The 16,057-nt window shown below is 34.6% G+C and overlaps 1 protein-coding gene across 3 annotated transcripts; it reads right to left on the minus strand.

Annotated features, from left to right (window-relative positions):
- Positions 1 to 4,507: 4,507 nt before the first annotated feature.
- On the minus strand, positions 4,508 to 14,643 carry LOC107911282 (uncharacterized protein At4g10930). Of its 3 annotated transcripts, none has more exons than XM_016839153.2 (15): positions 14,526 to 14,643; positions 14,128 to 14,242; positions 13,800 to 13,885; positions 12,515 to 12,605; positions 12,266 to 12,315; positions 11,767 to 11,836; positions 10,775 to 10,884; positions 10,182 to 10,247; positions 9,038 to 9,609; positions 8,830 to 8,919; positions 8,628 to 8,703; positions 6,849 to 8,118; positions 6,654 to 6,728; positions 5,449 to 6,501; positions 4,508 to 5,270 (listed from the first exon to the last, which is right to left on the minus strand). In XM_016839153.2, exons 2-15 carry the CDS (start codon positions 14,194 to 14,196, stop codon positions 5,043 to 5,045), a joined length of 3,906 nt encoding a protein of 1,301 aa, XP_016694642.2. In that variant the 5' UTR covers positions 14,197 to 14,242; positions 14,526 to 14,643; the 3' UTR covers positions 4,508 to 5,042. The 3 variants fall into 3 exon arrangements, with proteins under 3 accessions (XP_016694642.2, XP_016694649.2, XP_040954113.1); XM_016839160.2 differs by lacking the exon at positions 14,526 to 14,643 and adding an exon at positions 14,376 to 14,498; XM_041098179.1 differs by lacking the exons at positions 10,182 to 10,247; positions 11,767 to 11,836; positions 12,266 to 12,315; ... (2 more) ...; positions 14,128 to 14,242; positions 14,526 to 14,643 and having other exon boundaries at positions 10,775 to 10,880.
- Positions 14,644 to 16,057: the final 1,414 nt, after the last annotated feature.

Here is a 16,057-nt window from a genome sequence, read left to right on the forward strand (position 1 = left end):
TAACAAATGCCTCATCCAGCTTCCAAGCATTGATGAATTTAGTGTTCAAGCCACTACTGAGGAAGTCTGTACTGGTTTTTTATAACATTTTAGTCTATTCCAAGTCCTAGTTAGATCATTTGTTGCAACTTAGAGAGGTGTTTCACTTTTTGAGAAGTCGTCACCTATTCTCCAAGAAAAAAATGTCAGTTTGCCTCCACCAAAATTGAGTACCTAGGCCATGTCATCTCCCAAAGAACTGTAGCTATGGGCCATTCTAAAGTGAAGAGTGTGATGGATTGGCCAACTCCACAGACGATAAAGGAGCTTAGGGGTTTCCTTGGACTCTCAAGGTATTACAGGAGGTTCATTAGGAATTATGGGACTATAGCTACTAACTTTTTAAAGAAGAATGAGTAAGGCTGGACATCACAAGTTGTTGAAGCTTTCCAAGCCTTAAAACATGTTCTAAGCTCTGCTTCTGTTCTCATTCTACCTGATTTTCACATGGAATTTTGTATAGACACAGATGCAAGCAACTTAGGTGTTGGAGTTGTTCTACAACAAAGGCATCCAATTATATTTTTCAATAATGCCCTTGGAGTAAGGCACCAAGCCTTGTAGTCCTCATTACTTTCAACAAGTGGCATCCCTATTTGATTAGGCACTATTTTCAAATCGAGGTTGACCACCAAAGTGTTGGAACACCCGTATGCCCCGTGGTGCAGTAGAAAATTTATTCCGGTGATCATCAACCATGGATCCATGTACGAGAAAAGAATTCAGGTTGAAATAGGGTAAAAAATATACCTTTTTGATCTAATTCCCTTGCGCATTGGTGATCCCAAGCCGCAACAAAATTGTCTCGGCCTCTACGTAGTCTACTCAATCGAAGAATGAACAACAAAATTCTTTTGAACCTTTCAAATAGTATTTTCAAAAACAGTTGCTTGACCCTCTATATTATTTTCTTGGTAACCTATGTAGATGTAGGGATTCACATTTTTTTTATTGTTTTTAATATCACATAATCAGAAAAATGAAATTACTCCCTTATTTTTATAGAAACATATAGAAGGTATCAAAAAATATATTATTTCCAAAAGAATATCAACTTCTATGTCTTTTTATCTTTGACAGAAATTTGATAAACTGTATTCAATTAATATTTTATATGAATAAAATTTATATAGTAATTTTAAATATGTTCTCTATTTGTGTACAACAATTTTGCACGTATAATACGTTTAATATTTCACTGTCAAATTAATTTAATTTAATTCATGTGACAACTAAACACAATACTAACTGTATTTGGATTTTGTTTGCTTCAACCATAGGGTGTGACCCTGTAGGCTCTTCTAATGTTAGTTGTAATACTAGAATATTTCTAATATTACAAGCAATGAGTAACACCTAACAATGCATCATTGGTACCCAAGTTACAAGAAGTTGTGATTTGACATAACTTTTTTGTGATAAATTTTTCATGTATTATATTTTTTTATCCTTTATATCTAAATTGGACATAATTTATGGAATAGTCACACTTGTATAGTCCAATCTCACATTTCTTGATATTCTGAGTAGACTACAATAAACAAATAAGTGTGATATCTCATATCAATTTATTTGAGCATATCAATGCATTTCTAGTCTCACTCCATCAAGTGGCCTAAGATATTGCTCTCATTATGTAGGAAGGACAAATTTTATCTTGATCAATCATATCCTACTACATAGATTGTGGCATACCCAACATCAGTATTTATATTACAACCTATTACGGTAGACGTTTGATTGTATCAAAATAAACAACTCACGATATTGGGATAATGATGATCTTAAGTCTGATGATTGTATACATAGTTATCATTATGAGTAATGTTGTGACTATTACATAATAATCCAAGAAACATACTCATAGCAGGTCAGCCCAATATGTTGTTCTCTAACACATATTCATGTATTGATTTTGACATCCCTACGCTAATGACAACATTTTGTCATCAATCAACTACACATTAGTCTTAATGCATCCCTATCTCACAATAATACTTGAATAAGTACCTTTTAAGAATAATCATATTATTCTCAAGACTTTATTATTAACCAGTTTATTTACACACAGAGAAAAAGAAACTGAAATAACAATGTCAATGCCTTATATTAACAAATAAAGTAAAACGAGTATGTGATTACAATTATCTTATGATTGGTCTTTGGCCATACTCTAACAATCTCTCACTAGCACTAAGACCAATCAATCATATATCTAATACCAAGTGACTTAGTGTTATGATTATGTTTCTGCTATGTTAGAAGCTTCGTCAGTGGATCAACGATGTTGTTATATGTTGGTACTCTACATATTTTCACATCTCCTAGATCAATGATTTCTCGAATGAGATGAAAGTGCCTAAGTATATGTTTGGATAGCTGGTGAGATCTAGGTTTCTTTGCTTGAGCAATGGCTCCGTTGTTGCCACAACGGAGTTCTATAGCATCGATATGTTAGGCCCAACCCCTAGTTCAGATATGAACTTCTTGATCCAAACAGCCTCTTTTGCAGCCTCAATGTCTGCAATGTACTCAGCCTCAGTTGTAGAATTAGCTATTGTATCTTGCTTTGAACTTTTCCAACTCACACAAAGCCACATGTTTCTTTCTGACCAGCAGACCATCACTCCATTCCAGTAGAGATGGGTAGCTAAGATGCTAGGTTATGATTTTGATATGGTCTATAGGAAGGGGAGTAACAATATAGTGGCAGATGCTCTTTCTATACAACCCTTAGATTCTTTTGGCTAGCTGCTTTAAATGATTGGCAATTCCATCATTTTTGAACTGTTACCAATAGTACAACATTCTTAGAAAGAGGATCCCAAGCTGAGTAAGCTTTGTGTTGAGCTACAACAACAACCATGTTCTCATCCAAAATACTCCTAGGATGGAAAATTTTTAAGGAGGAAAGGAAAGCTGGTAGTACGAGCCAATCAGAAACTTCAACAGGAGCTGTTCAAATACTTTTATGAAAGTGTTGTGGGAGGGCACTCTAGCACATATGCTACTCGACATAAACTGGCTAGTTTGGTGTATTGGAAGGGGATGGCCAAGGATGTCAAAAGTGGGTAAGGGAATGCGTTGTCTGCTAAAGATGCTATGACACAAAAACTTTTGTTGGGCTTCTTCAACCTTTGCTTGTACCAAATAGGGCCTGGTCTGATGTGAGCATGGACTTTATTGAGGGGTTACCATCCTAAAAAGGGAAAGGCACCATCTGGGCGGTAGTGGATAGGCTTACTAAGTATGGCCACATTGTGGCTCTTTCCCATCCCTTTTTTGCCTTTACTGTGACCCAAGCCTACCTAGACAACATCTACAAGCTGCATAGGTTACCTGACTCTATAGCATCTATCAAGGACAAGATTTTTATTAGCTTGTTTTGGAAAGAACTCTTCAACAAGCTTGGTATAAGGTTGCACCTATCAACAGCCTATCATCCCCAAACTGATGGACAACCTAAAGCCCTTAACAAATGCTTGGAAAGCTATATCAGGTGCATAACTGAAGATCATCCTAGAGATTGGAATTGTTGGTTGCCTTTAGCTGAGTGGTGGTACAACTCTACCTTTCCATCAGCTCTATAGATGACCCCATACAAGGCCTTGTATGGTCAACCACCTCCCTAACACCTACCTTACCTAGCATGTTCCTCAAAGGTGGAGTGTGTGGATCAAAGCTTGTAGCAATGTGAAGCAGTAAGGAAACTCCTCTAGTTCCACCTTAAATGAGCTCAAGTAAGGATGAAGCACTTTGTTGACCATAGAAGAAGTGATAAGAGTTTTCAAATAGAGAACTTTGACAAATGTTGTTAGTTCAAGAGATAAAAAAATAAAAATAAAAACTGTCATTTTGTAAATGTTGATGGTTAAATTTATTAAATTTTTTTAGAAATTAAATTAAAATGACAAATTTTATGAACATTAATAGGCAAAATTTGTTGAATATTTTATATTTAAGATCAAATTGATAGAACATATAAACTAAATTTATTATTAGATCAATAAAATAAATTCCCACGTCAACACTTCCACAATGGCTCTTAATATTTTGTGACAATAATATTTTAATGACCATTTTTGTACTTTACCCTACTTAATTTCATAAATTTATTAAATAACTTTGAAGATAATTATTTTTATATACTTACCACGATATTTTTAATTTATTTGAGAAACTAAAAAATTTAATTTCACTGGATAATAGTGTATATACTTTAAATTAATTATTTAGTATATTGACAATGAAATTAATGTTTAAAAAATAATAAATAAACAAAATATTCAATGGTTCCTGCCTATAAAATTAAAATAACTCGTTAATATACTAAATAATTTGTTGTTTAGCGTAATGACAAGGCACATTGTTCTCTCAAGTGAAAAACATAATTCAAGCCTTGAAGATGACATTATATAAAGAAACAGTCACGAACCTTGAACGTTAACTATAAAGCAGACATGAAAAGTAAAGAAAAAGAATTTCATATTTTATGCCTTCAAAAATAATTTTACATGCTTAACTTTCTCGCAATTATATCACATGAAATTCAGATACAGATATTGAAATGCATGTTCCAAGCATGCATTAGTTAAATTCTGAATTGCCTTGCTTGAGTTGTTTTAAGAAGAAACATACGCCATCAGTAATTTGATAACGTACATCTGGAGCTTGTCACCGTTGTCGATGAACAGCTCGACAGCAAATTTACAATTTCTCGACAACTGCATTGTCCTAACATAAATTCCTTGGCATAAATCTCGAGCTATGGCTGTAATGGCAAATAGGCATACAAGGCAGGCCAAATAATCAAGTTTGTTTACCTTGAATACTCGATTTAACAATGCCAATGTCACGTTTTCCATCAGACTATATCCCTCAAGGCAGGCCTAAACCGTCCACAATTTACTGACCAAAGACAGAAAAAGAGGGAGGGGGGGGGGGCTAGGCCCTAAGAGAAATGTGCAAGAGGTCATTGGAATTAGATGAAGTGGAAATGAAAGTCATAACGAGGGATCAGTTTTGTCCTTCTGCTGGGCTGCCTCTACGTATTGCTCAGCAAGTTTCTTTACCTTGTCACCTTCCTTGACTAAGAAATTAGCATTCTTGGCATTTATGTGGTATTTCATAACCTTATCGGTGGTTTTTGCCACAGCCCATCTGTACTGTTCAGCTGTTATCACACCACTCTTACAGAGTGGGCGGATATGTTCTTTGATGTATGCTTCCACCTGCAAAGTATTAGATAGTATGAGCAGCAGAATGCAAGTCTGCAAAGGGAAAAAGCCCTAGTACATGAAAGACCTTAATGGTCCTATGGTCAAATTGATGTGCTATTCTCACCAAGAAATTTATATAGCATAAATCAGAGGGAAAAAACAACAAACAAAAAGATGTGTTATGCAATACCTTCTTGGATACATGATTAGCACCATCAGACTGCTTGTCTGTCTCCATATTGGATTTCTTATCTTTCTTTTTAACATTTTCACCAGTTTGAATTTGTTCAGCGGGATTTTCTCTACCAGATGAGCCATGACTAATGGGGTCAATAACTTTATTTTCATTAACTATAATAGCTGTGTTGTCTGCTGGAATTCCTGCATCAACCAACCCTTGTATCTTTTGGGATGCTTCTGTAAATTTATTTACTAGAGGCTCTTTGTCAGGACCATATAATTCTTCACATTCTGCAATGGAAAGCTCTTCACCTGGGGGTTCCAGAACAGCACAAGACCTATCAGTCCCATCATCTGCAGTTGAGGATTTGATCAAAGGTTCATTACTATTCTTTGGCAAACAGGTAGAATCATTCGGTACCACAATATTCCCCAATTTCTCATGGTCCTCTGCATCAGCAAGGTTGTTTGATTTTGACGGCTCATTGCTAACAGTTGACAAAACGACTTTCATTTTTGCCACACCTTCAGGTTGTACCTTAAGAGCCTTTTCAGCAGTAACACCAATATAATCTTCATCCTCTAGATCATACTCAAAATCACCATAAATATCTGCTTCCAAATGAGAATCCATTTCAAATATATTATCAGGCTCCTCATCCATAATTTTTGCTGAGGAATCATCTACCTCATTAGGGACCTCAGTTTTATGAAGTGGACTAGTTGGAGGGGAATCAGACAAAAGGCCTGCATTTCTAAGTGCTTCCACAACCATAGGGTCTGTCGAACACTCATCAGATCCTTGCTCTTGCCTATTAGTAGAGATTTCTGAAGGGGATGAAGTATCTGCTTCTTTGGCTCTAACACACCTAATGTCATCTGAACGATGCAATACTTCCTGGGAGCACAAGTTCAGATACACTACTTTGCTGTTCGACCTATCAGCAACATCTCTTTCGATATTAATTGCATCAGCAACAGCCAACTCTGTTTCAGCAGTTCTGCGAATGATTGGCAGATTTGCTTTTCTTAAGAAGTGCTCAGTAAGGCGGTAAAGCTGTGCCTGTACACCAAATGACATAGAATTATCCACCTCCAGCTATGCTTCTTTAATTTTTGTATCGAAAGATTATAAAAGCAGGTAAATACTACTAAAAACAGGATACTTGAACATGATTGTAAGAAAAGAGGGATGCAATGAAAAGCACTATATACCTGCCTAACAGATATGGGGATTTTATTATGCCGACTGGGTGCTGGTGATGGTCTCATGTCCGGTGGTAGCTGAGCCTGCTTGCAGCAATCAGAAAGGGAAAAAGGAAAAATGAGGATGCCTTTACAAAAAGATATTCAGATATCAAAGAACTAGTCCAAAGAAAATTGTTAAACAAAGATTTTGCCCCCACATACTAGCAAGGGATAGTTTCCTTTCAGCACAGCATTGTCCTCCTGCCTTTCCTGTGTTCCACTTTTGCTCTCTGCAGCCTTTTTCCTTGCAAGCACTGCCAGGGCAAATTTTCTTTTATCAACCTTTACATCATCAGACTTCGCACCCACTACTTTCGGTGATTCAACTTTAGGATTCCTTGGTAAAGACCCTTCTGAACCTTTGTTCGAATCAACTTTACTAGAAGCAGCAGAACCTTTTGAGTTCAAAACACCTGTCTTAGCTCCTTTAAGATCAGCTGACAGAGCACCAACCTTTGATGAAACCTTGTTTTCTTCTGTACTTTTTCCAGTTTGATCAAGAGATGGTAGAGGAGTTTTTCCTACTGCAACATCTTGTTCTCTGCTCTGTTCAGAACTACCAGTGGTTTTAAGTGCAGACAAGGGCCTTATGTCATCCTTTCGTGGGAAAACAGATGTATCTGCTAAATACAATCTGGAAAGAATGGGGTTGGATGCCTGGCATTCAGATGTTGGCCACCTCTCCGAGCCCTCTTCATTATTTCTTAGGAGGTCAAGAACTGACTTCAAGGTCTCAACGTTTTCGGGCCTTGATGCTCCCATGCACCGATACTTCCAAAATTCAACTTCACAGTCCCGATCCCATGCACGTTTCCGCCTTCCATTAGAATCTGCATAAATTTTCTTTGTTAGATTCTCACGAACTTTACTCTTCTGCAACAACGATTTCTTCATCTTCAAAGCTGAAGGTGACAACTTCTTTACAGTTTCAGTTTTTGGTCCTGATATTGCAGCCCTGAAAGCAGCAAGAAGTTTGGGGTCAAAAAGGCTTTCTCCAAATTCTTTAGTGGATTTGTTACGGACAGCCTCTCTAATTTCTTTTCTTAATTTTTGCACAACAACAGATGACTCCTTATCCTCAGATGTTCTCATGATTTTTTTTACCCTCAAGCCAGCCAAATTTTCTCCTTTCAAGGATTCATCAGTAGGATTTCGACATGCAAGCCCCTTGGTAGAAGTTCTACGGCTTGTCCCCTGAACAATACTCATTAAATCAGTAATGGGATCTTCCTTTTCTGGATGACTTTTGACCTTGCCATCTCTGGAAACTGCTTTCAGGGTGAGGCATTTTGGGGTATTATCTGATACTGATGTATCAACTTTGCTCTCAGGAGCTATATGAACCAATTCCTCAACCTTAATTTTCTTCTTCAAAGCTTCAGTCTCATTCTTACATTTGGTTTCTTCACCATCAGAGCTCAAAACATCACTCCTAAAGCATATCAATAATCAGGAAGGATAAGAAGTCATGAAAAACAAAGTTTAAGGATGAATGCAAAATTTAAAACAAGAAAATAAATTTAGAAAAGCTATAGAACTTAAAGAACAAACCAACAGCAAAGCTTCCCCACCCACACCCACCACTGCTAAAAATGGAAATGAGAACAATAAACTAGCAGCAGAGGAAAAAAGTCACAAATTTTAAACAACATAACAAGCAGCACTATTTGCCCAAAAGAGATATTTCCCACCCAGCCCACCCCCCTAAAAGATAAAAGAAAAAGGAATATGACAACTAGCAAGTAGTGACATAGGTAAAAAAATATAACGATTATAAAAATATATATACAAAAGCATTATTTCCAAAAAACACATGATATATATGTATGTATGTATGTATGTAGGTATGTAGGTATGTATGTATGTATGTATGTATGTATGTATGTATGTATGTATGTATGCCAGTGTGAGTTAAGACAATAGAGATACTGAAAGAGCAACCTGAAACATGAATTCTTCCTTTTTAAACCAGTAACAGTGCCAACATTCTCCTTGTTATCACGTTCAGTTTTCTCATCTGAAAGCAGACATGAAGGCAGCTTGCGTTATACATACATCGATTGCTTAAAAAAGATCACAAAACCAACTTTAAGGCAAATGCTAGAACAAGAGAGAAAATGTATTAGATAACTTTCTTAATTACCTAGTGGCGTCAGTTCCTCCATGTGACTCTGATGCTCAGTCTCTGTATTCACCTGGTCTTTGCTTCCACTACTTCTGACATCATCATCAACTGTAAGCACAAGGTTGAGATGTAGTGAAATGTGCATTAGATACAAAACTTTAGTGGTATGTAGTAACCATGCAATGAATTTTAAAAGATAAAGACAGCTCCTACATTGTTAACTTACCAGACAGAAACAAGCCTATTGATAAACCAAGATGAAGGCCCGCACTGGATTTGATTTCAGAAAATTGGTTCCTGGTGCAGGATTCATTCAGTGACTTTCCAGAGGTATTTCCAACACCATCTAAGTTGGTTCGTTCTTTTATTGTTTCTGTAGCTTTACTTGTCTTGAACTCACCGTGCACCGAAGAATTTGAAAGTAAAGTGGAGAATGTAATGCGTGATAAAGACAGCTCCAGCTCCTCGCCCTCCAAAATTGGTTGAATAGTGCTCTTATCACATGATGCCTTTTCTGTATCAGAGCAAATGCCTTCAGAGCTAGGTAGCTCAATTTTCTGACTGTTGCTGACTTCAAGGATCGATAAAAAGTTTTCACTTGGCTCTTCAGTCCAATGATTTCCTCCAACCATTGAGACAACAATAGCTGTCTCGCCAGTATCCGCAACAGAAACAGACATCTTCCCAGAGAAAGTCGTCTCTGTCACATATTCACCATTAGCAATCTCTGGACCAAGCGGGGTGTTTTTTTTCTCAAGAACCACACCAGATTCTTGTGAAGCTTGATTTGCTACACATCTATAATAAAATAAAAACAATATAAAGAATGTTAGAATTAGGGGAAAAGTGGAAACTTTACACCTAAAAGTGCAGGAAGGACTGATAGAGGTAGAAAGTAATGTCAAATAAACTACATAAGCCACATTACAACACCAAAGATTATTAAAACCAAAATAGCACACGACTTTGAACTAAATCAGATATCAATCCCCCCTTAGAGATATTGAGATTACTACCCAGTTAGTGTAAAAAGCCCTTAACTTTAACCTAGTCAATTCCAACAAAAGTATATCACATGATAACACCAAAGATCATTAAAACCAAAATAGCACACGACTTTGAACTAAATCAGATATCAATTCCCCCTTAGAGATATTGAGATTGCTACCCAGTTAGTGTAAAATGCCCTCAAAAGTCACTTTAACCCAGTCAATTCCTACAAAAGTATATCACATGATAACTTAACCTCTCACAAGATTCCACACATATTGACCACATGTTACTTTAATGTAGGATATCTCAAGGACCATGATGAAGTTAGGAACCAAAATACAACACCAACCCACACTAATCACTCTTTTCAAATCTACCTTGGGCATAACCAAGTGTCTTCTGATGTGCCCTCAGTATCAAATCCCACACAAAATGCATGGTACCTGTCATGATTCCAAGTTGAAAAACAATTAAGAGATGAAACCATTACAAATTAACATTACTGAACCTACAACTAGAAGAAGCTAAAACAAAGAAAAAGGAAAACACAGAACACAAAGAATCAAAGTGATAAATAATGAGAAAGGGATAAGATCCAAATCTACTATACTAGTTAAGGTGATGAATCAAATTTACCACTTATGAGCAAATGTGTACAGTTTTACCATTGTACTTTCTATTTGGTAAAAAATGGTCAAAAGTTAGAATTTATTATCTAAAATAATATTCTTTTACTGTAAAGTTTTGAACTTTTTAAACCAAACTAGGAAGTAAAAGAGATAAAATTACACCGGTTAAACAATGTGTGGTAAATTTGATACATCACCTAAGTAGAGTGACAGTTTGAACCTTACCCGTATAAGAAGGAATATTTATAAAATGATAAAAGTACATGCATATGTATAAATGATGGGAAGGAAAGTAACAGAAAGAAGAATCAGATTGAACTCTAATAAAAGATTCAAGTTACCATATATCACAAGAGTCACAAGCAATTGATGTATCGAGATCGGGATCTCCCTCAATGGTTGTGGATAAACTTCGAACTTTGCAGCCATCTCCATCCAAGCAGATAACTGACTACAAAAAGAAAGATATGTAAGGTTTATATGGCATGCCATTCACTAGAAATTAGTAGAAAAATAAAAATAAACAATGAAATGGTAAATATAAGTTCCATCTTCATAAAATAGCACTATATTCTGCATGGAGTTTCTGTTGTCCTAAACGAAGAACCAAAGTACGTCTGCAATTGGTTTCAACTAATATTGCCATCACTGTTGACATCTTCTAACTTATTGTCAATAATTTGTGCCATTTGACAAAAGCATTTTAACAACTATTTGTCCAAGTTAAAGCTAGCTTGAATTAGAGGTGAGCAAAACTCAATTCAATTCAAAAAATTCGAAAAAAAAATTTGAATTTCGAGTTAATCGAATCGAGTTATTTGAGTTATTCAAATTATTCAAGTCAACTCAAATAACTCGATTCGAGTTTCACGTTCGAGTTGAATTTTACAATTCGAATAATAGATTAGTGTAAATACTCTTTTAATCCTTATCAACTTTGAAAATAAGCAAATTGGTCTCTCTCTCAACAAAAAACTTTATCATACTCAAGATCTTTTCTTTTTTTTTTATTTTCTTTGAAAAATTTTTCAAATATATATGGTATCAAATTTATGTGCTCTAACATGGAATTAGTTCTACTATAACAATATTTTTATTTGACATTTTTTATTTTTTAATTTAACTCAAACAATTTCACTCGATTCGACTAGACTCGAATTTCATTTCATTCGACTCGATTCAAAAAAATTTTCAAATTGAGTTAGGATGATAAAATAGGACTGGTGAACTCGAAATTTTTTCACTCGATTCGATCGCTCACCCCTAGCTTGAATGATTACTACGTCCTCAATATATGAAGAAAACATAGAGATAGCATACGCAGGATAATTACATTTTCATCAATATAGTATGACGGGAAAGAAAGAGTGTTGCTCTTCCCTTCAATGGACCAATCATCCTCTCTGCATATGTAAAAAGAGAGTCAAAATCAGAACATAGAGAAGAATCTTAGCAACTCAATCACCATAGTTCTTCACAAAGATAATATGTAATTACTGTATCATAGAGGGTCATTTTCCAAATTGTTTAATTGCAAAATTTTCTTGAAATCCAGAATATCAAAATAATGCATAAGATATGAATCTCCAATCACCATATATAACCTCCAAAATCTAATCCATACTACATAGTTGCAATATGTTGTTTCATGTTAAACTTGAGAGATTAATTCATTTATTAATATAACAAAGGATGCAAAACAAACAAGAAACTATATGGACACCAGGATGTAACGCAGGCAGTTTCAAGAATCCAACATAAACTAGAATTTCTTTTCCCTCTTTTGGTGGACAAATGAAACTGAGTTGTAAGAAAGTAGAATTGAGAAGCACCTGGAAAATGTCTCATCCTCAACTTTGTTGCTTCCTATGGTGTCATATACCTTCATGATCAAATTGGTAGCTCAAATGATTTAATCAACATATTGCATATACTTTCACAAAGAATTTCAAGGTAACTAAAGGTGAAGTAGCCAAATTAGCATACAGATGGGCCATTTAGAGAAAAATAACTTTTGTAAAATAACTAGCAGGAAAAGAGGGAGGCCAAAATCAAAGCTTTAAGAATTTTGCATAACTCACTGGGACACAGGTGATTAACTGAAATTCACTCTGGCAAAGTGGGCAAAGGTTTGTGATTGTTGCCCAGTTGTCAATACATGCAAAACAAAACCTGAAATTCACAAGATGAACCCGCATCATCAAATTCACAACAGGATCCAAAGACATCAGAACACTAATTGATTTTTTAATCAATCTCAAAAAAGTGTCACATTAAAAAAATCAAAGTACAGAGTCAAAACAAAATAACAGTGTAGCTTCTTCTACTTAACTTTACTCCTTGAGGAGAAAGATTGAGAAATATAATCTACAAGTGAACGTAATAAGATTGCGGGAATGAAAGATTATCTTTCGTAATAGGATTACGGGAATGTAAGATTTTGCGTTTACAAGTTCACTTCTTTCAACATTTTTTAGTCTCAATTTTTTATAAATTAAAATAACTTAATAAATTCACTTTTATTACACCTTTATTTTATCATATGAATTCAATTTCTTTTGAAGGATCATATGAATTCAATTGAACCACAACTAAACCTAATTATGAAAATTTATTTATATGGTTTGTCTCCACACCACATGTTGATCATTTTAGGAATGACCCAAATATGTATACGAGTCAGCTCAGCCAATTTTTGGAGGACTGTGTGCTTACTTGTTGCAGACATTCTTAAGTACATGAAACACTGACCATAACCAAATTCTTTAATTTTTTTTTCAAACAAGGAAAACCCTACAGTTTATATACTCACAAAGATTGTATTTACGTATGAAAAATCCATTCTTAAAGTTATTTCATGGTTGATAAAGAACATAGTTTTCTTCTTTTGCCTTGTAAGAAAAGTAGTATATTAAGGCAGGCTTTGTCAAAAAATATCCATACAAATATACAAAATAGAGTATCTGCATCAATTTTAGTTTTCAAACTTAAAAGAGAAAAAGAGAAGAAAAAAAGAAGAGATATTTTGGTTTTTGTCTTAAAATATAATAAAAAGGATTATATTGATAAATATAATGAAAAGAGAAGTAATTTTGTCCTAAATTCAGATTCCGCCCGGAATATCAGATTACCTAAGAAAGAGGCCATAACACCCTATAATATTACGGGATGGCTAGAATGTTGAAATCCAAACACCGTAGTCTGGAATGTATGTTACGCGGCGAACCAAACGCCCCCTAAGAGAAAACTAGATGCCTACCCACACTACTAGCGCCATAAAGAAAAGGAGCTTTGCTTCTAATTAAAGATGCTGCAGGGGGTAAAGATGAAAATAGGAATAACTAGAAACAGTATGCAGAAAAATACCAGTGTTGACAGCAATCAAGAACCCCCCTGTCAATAATAATATTCATGCATATCCCGCATCTTCCGCCATCGAAATTAGAAAGATCCTGTATTTAAAAGGAAAAGGAAAAGAACACAGACATTCAAGACTCTAAATCAAACAACTATCATAAACCAGTGCAAGTATTTGAATACTTTTTCCACGCATCTAACACTAGAGTTTTCAACTTTCAGCTACAAAAATCAAAGAAACTAGGATACAATTGGAAACAAAATAAAAGATAAAGTAAAATGAAATGAAATAACCGAAGTAATAATAATCCGAATAATCATTTAACTAGAAGCTTACATTGTTTTGATCAATAACTGGAATAGTATCCTCGTCCAAAATTCCACTTGCAACCAAATCCACATCCATTTTTATCTTTTCAAAAATTACAAACCTGTCAAGAATAAATGAAAACCTACAAGAATAACAACAAAAACCCAGTAAAATATCAAAATCATATAAAAAATCAAATGATCAAAGATACATGCATACTTAGGATCGTCTGGGTATGCATATATCGATGTTATTCAAAAACTTAAGTTGCTAACCTCACAGAAATAGGGATTTTCAAAGAAGTTTAAGAGGTCAATTCAGTAATTAAATAAAAAAATTAGAAATAAAGAGGGAGAGAGAGAGAGAGAGAGAGAGAGAGAGAGAGAGAAATATGAAAAATGGGAGGATTAAGAAAGATTAGTTACCTTTTAAAGCGAAAAGATTAGAAGCGAATGAAAGAAGAGTCCGCCATCCCCTTTCTCGTGTCTGTATCGCTGAAGTGAAGATGTGATGAGGATCAAGAAAGGGCATCTTCGTAACTGCGAGTTTCGAAAATTGAATATGCTGCCTTAAAGCCTAATATGAATCTTGGGCTTTGATATGGGGCAACTAAAGCCCAATATTTGCGCTATCCCAAGTAAATAAATAAATGAAAATGATTGTCTTTTTTTGGCCCATTATTTTTTTCTTCTTTCTAGAAGTAGAATTAAAATATGATCATAATTCTGTTTGGTAATATGAGGAAGTTATGAGTGACCTTAAACAGCTAAAGATATTTGTCAACAATAGTCTCTGCATTCGTCTCCCAATAAATGTCAAATATAGGTCCTAAATAAAGATAAAACTACTTTTCTTTTTTTCTTTTTTAATTGGAGGAAGGGAATATGGTTGGACTTGGATCGAACCCAAGCTCTCATGTTTATAATATAATACTCTTATCATTGCATCAAGAGTTTATTGAACATATTTTCTATGTTATAATTCCAAATAAAATATCCCATTCCACATTACCGTTACCTGTTGTTACATTCTCTTTATTATTAAAACTAAAAAGTAAACATTCATTTAAAGAATTAGAAAAGAATGTGCTTTTATAGTCGATTGGTACAATCCTCTCCTTATAACACCCAAAAGTTTCTATAAGACATAAAACACTATTTTGGAATCGAATATAGTAAATTTTTAACAAAATTAGAAAATGAGTCAAATAAAGAATTTTTATGAAATAAAAATTGATGTTAGAGATAAAAATCAAAGAAAAATATTATGGATGTGGAAATGTGGCAAAAAGGAATAAATTGGAATTTTAGAAAATTACCGATACCAAATTAAGCTTTGACGTTTCATAAAATCAAATTCAAATCATAAGGTATCGATACTTGAATCAATGTACCGAAATTTCCTTATAGTTACCGATACCTCACCTTAGTCTCGATACCAAATTGGCCTTCTATTTGTTTGTAAAACCGATTGAAAATACTAGGCATTGATACACTTACCAAGGTATCAATACCTTAAAGTAAATGTGACAAAAACTACCATTTGGTCCCTTTTCATGCCAAAACCAAAATTAGTTAAGATGGTGCACTTAACCACACATCATACCTACAGAAAATACTCCAAAATACATACCAATCAATGCATATAGCCATTACCAATTCAAAACATCTTTGATACTAATTCAATCCAACAACTTGTTTAAAACACAAACTAGTCTTTCTTCTTCCAAGCCATTCAAATCACATACCAACCATGCCATTTCCAAGTTCAATTCTAACCATTAGCACATTTAAATAAACCATTAAAACACTATGTATATCTTCACATAACATGACCAAATCATGCCTCAATACAAGTGCAAGCATTATCATTTCATAATATATATACTAGTCCAAATTCAAACCAAGCATATAGTTTCAAGTTGACTTACTTTTACTACCTATGTACATGCCACATA

This window comes from Gossypium hirsutum, chromosome D08 (genome assembly GCF_007990345.1).
Source record: "Gossypium hirsutum isolate 1008001.06 chromosome D08, Gossypium_hirsutum_v2.1, whole genome shotgun sequence".
Lineage (NCBI taxonomy): Eukaryota > Viridiplantae > Streptophyta > Magnoliopsida > Malvales > Malvaceae > Gossypium > Gossypium hirsutum.

What these genes read in the sequence shown, in the direction of transcription:
- LOC107911282 (XM_016839153.2), bottom strand. Translation starts at nt 14,196, where the DNA reads ATGGATGTGGATTTGGTTGCAAGTGGAATTTTGGACGAGGATACTATT. An exon ending in CATACTATATTGATGAAAAT is followed by an intron (nt 10,885 to 11,766) that starts GTAATTATCCTG and finishes TTCTTTTTGTAG; the next exon opens with TCAGTTATCTGCTTGGATGG. An exon ending in AAGGAAACTATCCCTTGCTA is followed by an intron (nt 6,729 to 6,848) that starts GTATGTGGGGGC and finishes TGCTGCAAGCAG; the next exon opens with GCTCAGCTACCACCGGACAT.